The sequence below is a fragment of the Phocoena sinus genome, chromosome 9 (assembly GCF_008692025.1).
Source record: "Phocoena sinus isolate mPhoSin1 chromosome 9, mPhoSin1.pri, whole genome shotgun sequence".
Taxonomy (NCBI): domain Eukaryota; kingdom Metazoa; phylum Chordata; class Mammalia; order Artiodactyla; family Phocoenidae; genus Phocoena; species Phocoena sinus.
Genome location: NC_045771.1, coordinates 19691387 through 19705989, shown reverse-complemented (window position 1 = coordinate 19705989; position 14603 = coordinate 19691387). Strand labels below are relative to the sequence as shown.

At 38.6% G+C, this 14603-nt stretch overlaps 1 protein-coding gene across 2 annotated transcripts in view; it reads left to right on the top strand.

Annotated features, from left to right (window-relative positions):
• EXOC4 (exocyst complex component 4) overlaps positions 1–14603 on the top strand; it is an 856192-nt gene that overhangs the window by 103735 nt on the left and 737854 nt on the right. For both annotated transcript variants that reach the window (XR_004351419.1, XM_032642974.1), the window contains exon 6: positions 10261–10504. Coding sequence is in view for 1 of the 2 variants with exons in the window: in XM_032642974.1 (XP_032498865.1) it covers positions 10261–10504 (244 nt within the window). In the remaining variant the exon portion in view is untranslated. The remainder of the gene's footprint in view (positions 1–10260; positions 10505–14603) is intronic.

The window sequence follows — 14603 nt, the reverse complement described above, 5'->3', positions numbered from 1 at the left end:
TATCCCAATATCCCCTCCCTCTTGGGTCTCCCTCCCACCCTCCCTATCCCACCCCTCTAGGTGGTGGTAAAGCACCTAGCTGATCGCCCTGTGCTATGTGGCTGCTTTCCACTAGCTATTGCTTTTACATTGGGTAGTGTATATATGTCAGTGCCACTCTCTCAGGTCGTCCCAGCTTACCTTTCCCCTTCCCCATGTCTTCAAGTCCATTCTCTAAGTCTGTGTCTTTATTCCTTTCCTGCCCCTAGGTTCTTCAGAAGCATTTTTTTTTTTTTTTAGATTCAATGTATGTGTTAGCATACGGTATTTGTTTTTCCCTTTTTAACTTACTTCACTTTGTATGACAGACTCTAGGGCCATCCACCTGACTACAAATAACTCAATTTCATTTCTTTTTATGGCTGAGTAATATTCCATTGTATATATGTGACACATCTTCCTTATCCATTCATTTGTTGATGGATACTTAGGTTGCTTCCATGTCCTGGCTATTGTAAATAGTGCTGCAATGAACATTGTGATACATGACACTTTTTGAATTATGGTTTTCTAAGCATATATGCCCAGTAGTAGGATTGCTGGGTCATATGGTAGTTCTATTTTTAGTTTTTAAGGAACCTCCATACTGTTCTCCATAGGGGCTGTATCAATTTTTATTCCCACCCACAGTGTATGAGAATTCCCTTTTCTCCACACCCTCTCCAGCATTTATTGTTTCTAGATTTTTTTGATGATGGCCATTCAGTCTGGTGTGAGGTGATACCTCACTGTAGTTTTGAATTGCATTTCTCCAGGGATTAGTGATGTTGAGCATCCTTTTGTGTGTGTTGGCAATCTGTATATCTTCTTTGGAGAAATGTCTATTTAGGTCCTCTGCCCATTTTTGGATTGGGTTCTTTGTTTTTTTGATATTGAGCTGCATGAGCTGCTTGTATGTTTTGGAGATTAATCCTTTGTCAGTTGCTTCATTTGCAGATATTTTCTCCCATTCTGAGGGTTGTCTTTTCATCTTGTTTATAGTTTCCTTTGCTGTGCAAAAGCTTTGAAGTTTCATTAGGTCCCATTTGTTTATTTTTGTTTTTATTTCCATTTCTCTAGGAGGTGGGTCAAAAAGATCTTGCGTTGATTTATGTCATAAAGTGTTCTGCCTATATTTTCCTCTAAGAGTTTGATAGTTTCTCGCCTTACATTTAGGTCTTTAATCCATTTTGAGTTTATTTTTGTGTATGGTGTTAGGTAGTGTTCTAATTTCATTCTTTTACATGTAGCTGTCCAGTTTTCCCAGCACCACTTATTAAAGGGGCTGTCTTTTCTCCATTGTATATTCTTGCCTCCTTTATCAAAGGTAAGGTGACCATATGTGCGTGTGTTTATCTCTGGGTTTTCTATCCTGTTCTATTGATCGGTATTTCTTTTTTTGGTGCCAGGACCCCACTGTCTTGATTACTGTAGCTTTGTAGTATAGTCTGAAGTCAGGGAGCCTCATTTCTTCAGGTCCGTTTTTCTTCCTCAAGATTGGTTTAGCTATTTGGTGTCTTTTGTGCTTCCATACAAATTGTGCAATTTTCTGTTCTAGTTTTGTGAAAAATGCCATTGGTAGTTTGATAGGGATTGCATTGAATCTGTAGATTGCTTTGGGTAGTATAGTCTTTTTCACAATGTTGATTCTTCCAATCCAGGAACATGGTATGTCTCTCTTTCTGTTTGTATCATCTTTAATTTCTTTCATCAGCGTCTTATAGTTTTCTGCATATAGGTCTGTTGTCTCCTTAGGTAGGTTTAGTCCTAGATATTTTATTCTTTTTGTTGCAGTGGTAAATGGGCATTTTCCCTTAATTTCTCTTTCAGATTTTTCATCATTAGTGTATAGGAATGCAAGAGATTTCTGTGCATTAATTTTGTATCCTGCTATTTTACCACATCCATTGATTAGCTCTTGTAGTTTTCTGGTAGCATCTTTAGGATTCTCTATGTATAGTATTATGTCATCTGTAAGCAGTGACAGTTTTACTTTTCTGATTTTGATTCCTTTTCTTTTTCTTCTCTGATTGCTGTGGCTAAAAGTTCCAAAACTATGTTGAATAACAGTGTTGAGAGTGGGCAACCTTGTCTTGTTCCTGATCTTAGTGGAAATGATTTCAGTTTTTCACCATTAAAAACGATGTTGGCTGTGGGTTTGTCATATATGGCCTTTAGTATGTTGAGGTAAGTTCTCTTCGTGCCTACTTCTGGAGGGTTTTTATCATAAATAGGTGTTGAATTTTGTCAAAAGGTTTTTCTGCATCTATTGAGATTATCATATGGTTTTTATCCTTCAGTTTGTTAATATTTTGTGTCACATTAATTGATTTGCATATATTGAAGAATCCTTGCATTCCTGGGATAACCACCACTTTATTATGGTGTATGATCCTTTTAATCTGCTCTTGGATTCTGTTTGCTAGTGTTTTGTGGAGGATTTTTGCATTTATGTTCATCAGTGATATTGGCCTGTAGTTTTCTTTCTTTGTGACATCTTCATCTGTTTTTGGTATCAGGGTGATGGTGGCCTCATAGAATGAGTTTGGGAGTGTTCCTCCCTCTGCTATGTTTTGGAAGAGTTTGAGAAGGATAGGTGTTAGCTCTTCTCTTAATGTTTGATAGAATTTGCCTGTGAAGCCATGTGGTACTGGGCTTTTGTTTGTTGGGAGATGTTTAATCACAGTTTCAATTTCAGTCCTTGTGACTTGTCTGTTTATATTTTCTAATTCTTCCTGGTTCAGTCTCAGAAGGTTGTTCTTTTCTAAGAATTTGTCCATTTCTTCCAGGTTGTCCATTTTACTGGCATAAATTTGCTTGCAGTAATCTCTCATGATCCTTTGTATTTCTGCAGTGTCAGTTGTTACTTCTTTTTTATTTCAAATTCTGTTGATTTCAGTCTTCTCCCTTATTTTCTTGATGAGTCTGGCTAGTGGTTTATCAATTTTGTTTATCTTCTTAAATAACCCAGATTTTAGTTTTACTGATCTTTGCTTTCATTTCTTTTTCATTTATTTCTGATCTGATCCTTATGATTTTTTTTTCCTTCTGCTAACTTTGGGTTTCTTTTGTTCTTCTTTCTCTGATTGCTTTAGGTGTAAAGTTAGGTTGTTTATTTGAGGTGTTTCTTGTTTCTTGAGGTAGAACTGTATTGCTGTAAACTTCCCTCTTAGCACTCTTTTGCTGCATCCCATAGGTATTGGGTCGTCGTGTTTTCATTGTCATTTGTTTCTAGTTATTTTTGATTTCCTCTTTGATTTCTTCAGTGATCTCTTGGTTATTTAGCAGTGTATTGCTTATCATCCATGTGTTTGTATTTTTTAGTCTTTTTTTGAATTGAAAGAATTTATGTCTATTTTGCAATGAACAAAACTAGGTATTATACATACTTGAATAGACAGAAAAATATGACTTTCACAATATAAATAAATGCAGTGTTCCAGTAGGAAGTAAATACAATTCAGTAAAATGGCACTGTTTTAGAAATCAATCATAAGGAATAAACAGAGAGAAAGGCAGACAAGTATGTGTATAAAGTAATGTTTGCTCTAACAAATATTAAACTAAATTTTCAACAATGAGGAAATTGTTAAATATACTCTGAGATACTATGCACATCTTTAAAGTTACATTTGTTTTTTTATCACATTTAAAAAAAATTCAAACAGAAAGTCACAAAAATTATAATCATCCTCATCAGTTCACTCAGTCCCATGTAATTAATCTTTTTTTCATCTTGATCTTTTGTTAGCACTTTTATGAATTCATCAGTTTTCCATTAGATTTCTGAAAATGCTTATCCATTCAGTTCAGCCGTATAGTCAGTTACCAGAAACCTGTACTTGTCAGAGTCTTTTCCATGAATTCCTTGAAGATGAAACCCTTTTATAGGAACATTTTTGCAAAAGCATCAGAGTACACCCAGGACTGTCTGTAAATGACAAAAGACTTAAAAATGACCACGGTTAAAGATTTGATGGAAGTTCATAATAATGCAATTGACAAGGAAATTTCGTTATTTCTGAGATATATGTTTAAAAGTAATAACTAGAATTATGACATAACATTATACCAGAACATATAAGATTTTTAGGAATTTCATGTAATGTCTGAAACATTTATATTAACATATTTCCATGCAAATAACCCGAAGAAATTTAGTATTAGTTGTTTTTTAATTTTTACATTTTATTTATTTTCTTATACAGCATGTTCTTATTAGTCATCAATTTTATACACATCAGTGTGTACATGTCAATCCCAGTCGCCCAATTCAGCACACTACCATCTCCCCCCCCACCCGTGGCTTTCCCTCCTTGGTGTCCGTACATTTGTTCTCTACATCTGTGTCTCAACTTCTGCCCTGCAAACCGGTTCATCTGTACCATTTTTCTGTGTTCCACATACATGCGTTAATATACGATATTTGTTTTTCTCTTTCTGACTTACTTCACTCTGTATGACAGTCTCTAGGTCCATCCACGTGTCAACAAATGACTCAATTTCATTCCTTTTTATGGCTAATATTCCATTGTATATATATACCACAACTTCTTTATCCATTTGTCTGTCGATGGGCATTTAGGTTGCTTCCATGACCTGGCTGTTGTAAATATTGCTGCAAAGAACATTGGGGTGCATGTGTCTTTTGAGTTATGGTTTTCTCTGGGTATATGCCCCATAGTGGGATTGCTGGATCATATGGTAATTATGTTTTTATTTTTTTAAGGAACCTCCATGCTGTTCTCTAGAGTGGCTGTATCAATTTTCATGCCCACCAACAGTGCAAGAGGTTTCCCTTTTCTCCACACCCTCTCCAGCATTTGTTGTTTGTAGATTTTCTGATGATGCCCATTCTAACTGGTGTGAGGTGGTCCTGTAATTGATATGTAGTCTCATAGTGTTGTGGTCGGAAAAGATAGTTGATACGATTTCAGTTTTCTTAAATTTACCAAGGCTTGATTTGTGACCCAAGGTATGATCTATCCTGGAGAATGTTCCATGAGTACTAGAGAAGAAAGTGTGTTCTGTTGTTTTTGCATGGAATGTCTTATAAATATCAATTAAGTCCATCTTGTTTAATGTGTCATTTAAAGCTTGTGTTTCCTTATTTATTTACGTTTTGGATGATCTGTGCATCGGTGAAACTGGGGTGTTAAAGTCCCCTGATATTATTGTGTTACTGTCGATTTCCCCTTTTATGGCTGTTAGCATTTGCCTCGTGTATTGAGGTGCTCCTATGTTGGGTGCATAAATATCTTGCAGTTGTTATATCTTCTTCTTGGATTGATGCCTTGATCATTATGTAGTGTCCTTCTTTGTTTCTTGTAGTAGTCTTTATTTTAAAGTCTATTTTGTTTGATGTGAGAATTGCTACTCCAGCTTTCTTTTGATTTCCATTTGCATGGAATATCTTTTTCCATCCCCTCACTTTCAGTCTCTCTGTGTCCCTAGGTCTGAAGTGGGTTTCTTATCGACAGCATATATACGGGTCTTGTTTTTGTATCCATTCAACCAGTCTGTGTGTTTTGGTTGGAGCATTTAATCTACTTACACTTAAGGTAATTATAGATATGTATGTTCCTGTTACCATTTTCTTAATTGTTTTGTGCTTGTTTTGTAGGTCTTTTCCTTCTCTTGTTTTTCCTGCCTAGAACAGTTCCTTTAGCATTTGTTGTAAAGCTGGTTTGGTGGTGCTGAATTCTCTTAGCTTTTGCTTGTCTGTAAGGGTTTTAATTTCTCCATCGAATCTGAATGAGATCCTTGCTGGGTAGAGTAATCTTGGTTGTAGGTTTTTCTCTTTCATCACTTTAAATATATCTTGCCACTCCCTTCTGGCTTGCAGAGTTTCTGCTGAAAGAGCAGCTGTTAGCCTTATGGGGATTCCCTTGTATGTTATTTGTTGTTTTCCCTTGCCGCTTTTAATATTTTTTGTTTGTATTTAATTTTTGATAGTTTGATTAATATGTGTCTTGGTGTGTTTCTCCTTGGATTTATCCTGTATGGGGCTGTGTGCTTCCTGGACTTGATTGACTATTTCCTTTCACATATTAGGGGAGTTTTCAACTATAATCCCTTCAAATATTTTCTCAGTCCTTTTCTTTTTCTTTTCTTCTTCTGGGACCCCTGTAATTCAAATATTGGTGTGTTTAAAATCCCAGAGGTCTCTGAGACTGTCCTCAATTCTTTTCATTCTTTTTTCTTTATTCTGCTCTGCGTTAGTTATTTCCACTATTTTATCTTCCAGGTCACTTACCCATACTTCTACCTCAGTTATTCTGCTATTGATTCCTTCTAGAGAATTTTAAATTTAAGTTATTCTGTTGTTCATCATTGTTTGCTCTTTAGATCTTCTAAGTCCTTGTTAAATGGTTCTTGTATTTTCTCCATTCTAGTTGCAAGATTTTGGATCGTTTTTACTGTCACTACTCTGAATGCTTTTTAAGGTAGACTTCCTATTTCCTCTTCGTTTGGTCTGGTTGGCTTTTACCTTACTCCGTCATCTGCTGTGTTTCTCTGTCTTCTCGTTTTGCTTAACTTACTGTGTTTGGGGTCTCCTTTTTGCAGGCTGCATGTTTGTATTTCCCACTTTTTGGTGTCTGCCCCCGTGGGTAACGTTGGTTTAGTGGGCTGTGTAGGATTCTTGGTGGAGAGGACTGGTGCCTGTGTTCTGGTGGATGAGGTTGGATCTTGTCTTTCTGGTTGGCAGGACTGCGTCAGGTGGTGTGTTTTGGGGTGTCTGTTAACTTATTATGATTTTAAGCAGCCTCTCTGCTAATGGGTGGGTTTGTGTTCCTGTCTTGCTGGTTGTTTGGCATGGGGTGTCCAGCACTGTAGCTTGCTGGTCATTGAGTGGAGATGGATCTTATCATTGAGATAGAGATCTCTGGAAGAGCTCTCCCCTATTGATATTACATGGGGGCAGGAGGTCTCTGGTGGTCAAATGTCCTGAACTCGGCTCTCCCACCTCAGAGGCTGAGGCCTGACACCCCGCTGGAGCACAAGACCCTGTCAGCCACAGAGCTCTGAGGAAAAGAGAGAAAGAAAAGGAAAGATAGGAAAAAAATAAAATAAGTTATTAAAATAAAAGTAAAAAAATACTATTAAAATAAAAAAATTATAAAAATAGAGAAACGAAACCAATAAACAAATCCACCAATGATAATGAGTCCTAAATACTATACTAAGATAAAAATAAAAATCAGAAACTAGTCAGTCACATACAGCAAACCCCAAGTCTACAGTTGCTCCTGAAGTCCACTGCCTCAGTTCTGTGATGATTCCTTGTCTACTCAGGTGTTCCACAGATGCAGGGCACATCAAGTTGATTGTGGAGATTTAATCCGCTGCTTCTGAGGCTGCTGGGAGAAATTTTCCTTTCTCTTCTTTGTTTGCACAGCTCCTGGGGCTCAGCTTTGGATTTGGCCCCGCCTATGTGTGTAGGTCACCTGAGGGTGTCTGTTCCCCACCCAGTTAGGACGGGGTTAAAGGAGTGGCTGATTGGGGGGCTCTGGCTCACTCAGTCTAGGGGAGGGAGGGGTACGGAATGCGGGGTGAGCCTGTGGCAGCAGAGGCCAGTGTGACATTGCAGAGGCCTGAGGTGCGCCGTGTGTTCTGGGTAGGTTGTCCCTGGATCCCGGGACCCTTGCAGGGGCGGGCTGCACAGGCTCCCAGGAGAGGAGGTGTGGAGAGTGACCTGTGTTTGCACGCAAGCTTTTTGGTGGCTGCGCAGCCTTAGCCTTTCATGCCCGTCTCTGGTGTGCGCTCTGATATCTGTGGCTTGAGCCTGTCTCTGAAGTTCGTTTAGGTGGTACTCTGAATCCCCTCTCCTTACCCATCCTGCAACAATGGTGTTTTGACTTGTAGGCACTTCCAGACTTTTTCCCAGGCTCCCTCCCGGTTAGCTGTGGTGCACTAGCCCCCATCAGGCTGTGTTCACGCAGCCGACCCCAGTCTTCTCCCTGGGATCTGACCTCCGAAGCCCGAGCCTCAGCTCTATATTATTTTTTAAATTGCCTTTTAATTTTCAGCTGGTGTAAGTGAAATAGATAATATAAATTAATTAATACTGGCTCTTTTCAGTGTTTATGCTCTAGGAGATTTTGGGAGACAAACAGATAAGGTTGTAAACAAATGTGCCATTTGGGGCTGTGACATTTTATTATTCATACCTTGCTTATTTGTTATTTTTTAATAGGCTATCATATTAGTGTGCATATAAGTAGCCATACGCCACTTAATCTAGGGGCTTATTGATTTCAACTACGTGTACCTCATTACCCAAGCACTCTTGCAGCAGGTGCCTTAGATGTTTAGGTGGCCCTTTGCATGTGTCCTGTGTATGATTCATATGTGCTCTTGGGAAGATCACTTTTGTCCCAGCTAAGTTTCTGTTACCTTCTTGCCTGCTTAAAGCTCTGCTTATAGTTTTGTTTCATTTTCCCCCTCTGCCATGCTGAATTTAGATGGCTCCCTGGTTGCTAAGTACTTTGCTGCTGTTGAGGTTGGTTTTGCAGCATGGAGTGATTCTGTGGCCTGAGGTGTCTACCTCTTCATGTGTGAAACAAAACCAGTAACTAAAATGTCTGTTATTGGAATGTCACGTCTGGAAATATCGATGACTTTTTTCGACTTGCCTTCAGAATTGTCATGTCAGTTTAGAGGCTTTAAGCCTTCTTGGTTCTACACCCAGTTTGCTACTATTAAGATATTTAAAATTAAATATGGTATCATCACATGCCCTCTACACTGTGAAGGAAACCATATGGATTTGGTCATTCTCTGTGTGCTTCTCTCTTGTGGGTTTCAGGGGTCTAGTGAGTTGAAGTAAGGCAGCAGAATTATGCATAAATCTGTAGAGGACTTATTCACTTAAGAACAAATTTGTGTAAGTAATTATATCATGGGTGTCATTAAATGAACATTAAATGTTCGTACTTAAGTGCATTTTATGAGTTGCGAGCAAAAAAAGAGATTGAGAATAGCCTACATGTCATCTGAATTAGAGGTTTCAGAGATGTTATACAGTGGTTAGAAGGACTTATTCCATATACTGGGATATTCTCATTCTTCCTTAAATAAGTAGATTTCAAAACGCTCCAGTGGTGTTAAACAACTTGGAGTGGTTTGTGTTGTATAGTTGAGCTTGAATCTAGTAAAGAATGTATATGTTCTTTCAGGATATCGCATTTTAAAAACCTTTCAGTTGTTTAGAGGAGTGGAGGAGAGGGGAGGATGGGGACAACTTTGTTAGGGTCCATAGGCTGGTATTCACTTTTGCTTTTGTCTATCTTAATCCAGCCGTTTGTAAAATGAGAGAATTATTTTTGGGCCAGAGGTTTTCAACCTGCAGTTCTTTTGGTAGTTGTGGAAACCCCTGAAGTCATATGAGAAGTTTTGTGTATATACATGTTAGCTCGAGGGAAACGCCTGTGGTTTTCAGTAGGTGACAGAAGTCTCAGATCCCAGCCCTGCCCTCTCCCCAGCTCCTGCAGGGGTTAAGAACCACTGTTAGAAACCAGGTGGTTTGGATGAAAGTTGTAGTCTAAACATCTGCAGAGACTTTCGACATATAATACTACTCAGAAAACTTCCATGGTTTAGCAAGACCTGTCTTCAATAGATAATGATGCTTTGGTGGACATGTTTTTAAATAAAAATAGAATGTTGTTCTTTTGTATTTATGAGATGCTCTTCATTACTCTTTTCCTCAGTCTTGTCTCACTTGTACCTATTATTTTTCCTTTCTTTTTCTTCATCTCTCTTATTGGTTATAATTTTAACTTATTTACCTTTTCTTTTCCACATGTATGTATAATGTCTTTTTATCAAGCTACTTATCTCTAACTAATAAGTAGGAATTTTAGACTATGGTCTGGCTCTTTGGAATTCTTCTGCAGCACCAAGTATGGCATTTTATAAACAGTGAAGGTTAATAAATGTCACCAATGTTAATAAATGACTCACTGTAGAAATGGTAGTCTGGAAAAATTTCTGTGGAGATTTGCTTACTTTTAATTTCTTCTCTCTCATATTAATTGATGGGTATTAATATGAGGAACGTAACTGTTTTTGTATGTGTGTGTGTGATTCTTAGATAGTTACTGTGTAAGTATAATTTAATTTCAAATTTAATTGAAAAACCTCTCTGATTCCTTTAAGGGAATAATTGCATTTTTTTAGACTCGTTCTGTTTTTTGATTTGCTGATAGAATCTGTGGCTATTTATTAATTTTTTTACAGTGAAGGAGATAAACCTTCAGGACATCAAGGAGGATTTGGAGTTGGATCCAGAGGAGAACAGCACCCTTTTTATGGGTATCCTCATCAAGGGGCTGGCCAAACTGAAGAAGATCCCAGAGACAGTTAAGGCGATCAAAGAACGCTTGGAGCGGGAGCTGAAGCAAATTGTGAAGAGGTCTACAACCCAGGTGGCTGACAGTGGTTACCAGAGGGGAGAGAACCTCACGGCTGAGAACCAACCAAGGTAGGTGGGGGTGTGGTTTGTGTGGGTTTTTTTTTTTTTGGTTGCGTTGGGTCTTCACTGCTGTGTGCAGGCGTTCTCTAGTTGAGGCGAGCAGACGCTGCTCTTTGTTGCAGTGCACGGGCTTCTCATTGCAGTGGCTTCTGTTGTTGCGGAGTGTGAGGTCTAGGCATGTGGGTTCAGTAGTTGCATCCCATGGGCCCTAGAGTGCACAGGCTTCAGTAGTTGTGGCGTGTGGGCTCAGTAGTTGTGACACGTGGGCTCAGTAGTTGAGCCATGCTGGGCTCTAGGGCACACGGGCTTCAGTAGTTGTGGTGTGCAGGCTCAGTAGTTGTGGCACACGGGTTTAGCTGCTCCACAGCATGTGGGATCTTCCCGGACCAGGGATGCAACCTATGTCCCCTGTATTGGCAGGCGGATTCTTAATCACTGTGCCACCAGGGAAGTCCCATGGTTTGTGGTTTTGATCATTGTATTTACTGTACCTTTTCTAGGGTGGGTGGGGTAAGTAAATATCTTAGGTTTATGTTGTTTCTTGAACTCTGTATACTATGGCCCATACAAACTCAGACTGGTGAAAACAGCTTGAAGAGGCATAGTTCAGGTGGTTTTTGAGGTAGTTGAGAAGTTTTAAAGCATGTTGTCCGTACTCAAATGAAAGAATGTAGCAATTATTGAATATTTCTTAAGCACTTAACTATATTCAAGGCAACTTATGTATATTATTTAATTCTCACTATAACTTTTTGAGCTGATTACTTAGTACCCACATTTTATAGTTAAGGAAACTGGGGTTCAGAGCTGAAGTAATTAGCTTAAGGTCACAGAACAAGTGGCTGGCCTTCCAGGTGAATGCAAGTCCATGGTATTTCCTCTGTCCGGTGCCTTCTTCTTGAATGTGTAGTGATATTTGCCAATAGGCAAATCAGTCTCAGGGATTCCTTGATGTACTTAAAACAACTAATAAGGTTTGGATTTCATAATTCTTCTTTCATAAGGGGAAAACTGAAATTGTCCTCTGATCCTAACTCGGTCTTGACTGTGATACACTGGGAGCTCATGTCTGCCAAACCAGAGCTTAGGGCACTAGTGTAATGTCATCTGATGGTGGCAGAAGATATTTCAAATTGAGGCTTTCCTAGAAAATCCAAGATTCACTCTACGTGGATCTTTGTTCCCTCCTTCCCTTTCTCTGTTCTATTCCCCAGCCCTCCACGTACACCAGATATGGGCAAGGCAGGAATTTGTCGTTTGAAGGGAAAAGGCCAATGGAAACTACAATTTTATCTGAGAACAGAGGGCAAAGTAGGGCATTTCTTCTGAGTTGCTCAAATAATGTGTGTTCCTGGGAGGCGTGAGATAGTGTGTGTTCGACAGAGTTCATAATCTTGTTGACACGTTGTGAAGGAAATTCTGTTTGTACTTAGGACTTAAATTTTTTTTTTTTAAAGAAGATAAACAAATTTAAGGAGAAATAATAATAGCTTAGTATGGAGTTCCCCACTTTAAAATTTTGAAGAAAATAATGTATTCTGTTTACATTTTCTATATTCTTTTGTTTTTTCTAAATAATAGTGATCTTAATTATACTTTAGAAGTCTTCAAAAATTAATTCCCTTGTACACTTCATTTAGAAGTACGATTGGTGAAGAAAACATTCTCCACCCCTCTTATGCCACAGAGTATTTCAAAGCACATGTTTTGAGGAGCATGGGTTTTGGAGCTGAGCAGACCTGACTTTGAATTTCAGCTCTGTAACTGAGGAAAACAGAACCTGTCTTACAGGGTTGCTCGTGTTAGATGAGGTTATATGGTTAGAGCTTGGTAGAGCAGTGCCAGTAGGTACCATTACATGCATCTGTGCGTGTGTGTGAATACATAAGTTTATTTATTCTTGGTTCCTTTCTCAACTTTCATGTTCTTTGATCACTCACACTGTGATCCAGAGAAGCTGGGAATGGTTCTGAATGGAACTGTGCTTTTCTTCTTTCTTTGCCTGGTGCCTGGATTTTTGTGTAGACCTTTTGCCTCCTTACTAATGAACACTCCAGAATTCTGATTTGCTGTTTGCCCAGTTGCTGCAAGTCCCAAGATGAGTACAATGAACTTTCATAGGGAAATAGCATGACTGTAGTATAAATTGGAAATAAAACGAAAAGGGCACGGGTCAGTAACTGTTCCGTAGTTCTCATTACAGTCCCCTTAGCAGCAGTGTGTCTTTCCTAGGATTTTGACCTCTTCCTCTTCCGTTCCTTCGGCACCTTCCAAAATTCACAAGTGGAAATTACAGCAACAGAAGTGGAAATTCGGCATACTGCCCCAGGAAATAATAAATGTTTCTCTGTGAAGAATGAGTCAGCAGGAGGGTATTTTTCCCTCTTTAAGTTTCGTTTTTTTGTCAGTATTTTAAAGGCCTTTGTAGGTAGGATATATTGGACACCTGCAAGTGAGCAAGCTATTTGTCTTGATTTCATGCCTATAACATGATCCCATTTTATAAAATGTACAAATATGAAATATTGGGCCAAAACTCCTTATTATTAGATAAAATAGTACAGAGTAAGCAAATATTTGGAACCACTCTTTTCGAAAATCAAAGATTAAATTCTTGGGTTGGTGTTCCAAATGGCTGATAATTTGGAGCTAGTCTATGGTAGCTGTGTGCCAACAAATGCTTTAAAACTCCTCAAGAATTAATTACCTGGGAAACTTCATTCAAAAGTGATTGCATTGTTGCTTCTAGAGGTTTAGAAGTTTAGAAAGGATATTGTCAGATTATCCTTGAAGCTTGCATGATACCTTGTGTTAAACTGTACTGGGAGGTGTGAGTGACATTATTTTAGAGAGAAGTAAAGTCAGAATACTTTACATTATTATTAATATTATCTTTTACCATTCAAGAAATCTTACGTTAAAGGTGTAAGAGACTGTTTTCCTTAAAGGAAGTTGGAGCATAGGCAAAAACAACCATGAATCCTTCTTCCACAAAATGATTCTCTCCCTCACTACCCCCCACCCCCACCCCGCCAATGAAATAACCTATTCCAAATCGTTAGCATATAAATGCTACTCTGAGGCTAGGCACCAGAATTGTAACTTTCCCTAAAAGTCTCATTGTTCAGCATCATCTTCTTAAATATATTCTGGTTGTGATGCATTGCAGGCCTGTTTTCATTTGTCTTTATGTAAAGAGAATTAATGTTGTGTGCTATTTTGCTAGAAAAGTAGTAGGAACCAGACTAGTGAACTCTGTTTTGCTTTCACTTCCTGCAGAGCCAGAATACTTTCACAGACAGTTTTCAAAAATCACTTTGGTCACCCACTTACTATTTTATTTTATTCTTGATCCCCCAATCTATCTATTGTCTATTTATAGGAGAAATATTTTGTCTTCCTGTTCATTCATTATCAAGTGTCTACAAACCTCTGTTTACTATGAAAGGAAAATATTCAACTACTATTGTTGCCAAGTTGATAAACATTAGGGTAACAAGGGCTTTTTAAATCTCCCAGAACCACCTGCTACCCATAATTTCCTCAGAAAGGCAGGCAATGTCTTCAATATCAGATGGCTTGTGTGGTCTGCAGCCTGTGCAGCTCATAACCAGTTTCTTCAACTCCTGCTGCCTAGCTATTGGTTCTTGCCCAAAATCTAGCTCATGAACATTTTCATTTTTGTTCAGAAAAGCTGTAGGAAGTCCTTTACTATTTAGCAAATAAGAAAAGCGTGAAAAATACATGGAACAAAATCTTCTCAAAGGTGTGATACCTTGTTAAGAATATGTGAGAGAGAAGAATGTGGGAAAAGAGAGGGATTGGCATGTAACAGCTACTTGACTTACTTGAAAGTGGTCCTGGTTAAAAGTGAAAGCAGACTGGGGAGGTGCTGGAGGCCTGCTCCACTTTGGTAAGACTATTGATCTGAAGAGGGCAGAAAGGATTGAATGAATGGACAGTGGCTGCCAGGGAGACCTTTTCCCTTTTTGGAAGGAGACCATTTTGTGATGTTCCTTGATCTCTATTATGAATGAGGGAAGATTAAGCGTCTGATATAAAAAGCAGAGAACATTGCATATTCTGTGCTCACTGTTATACTGAGGAA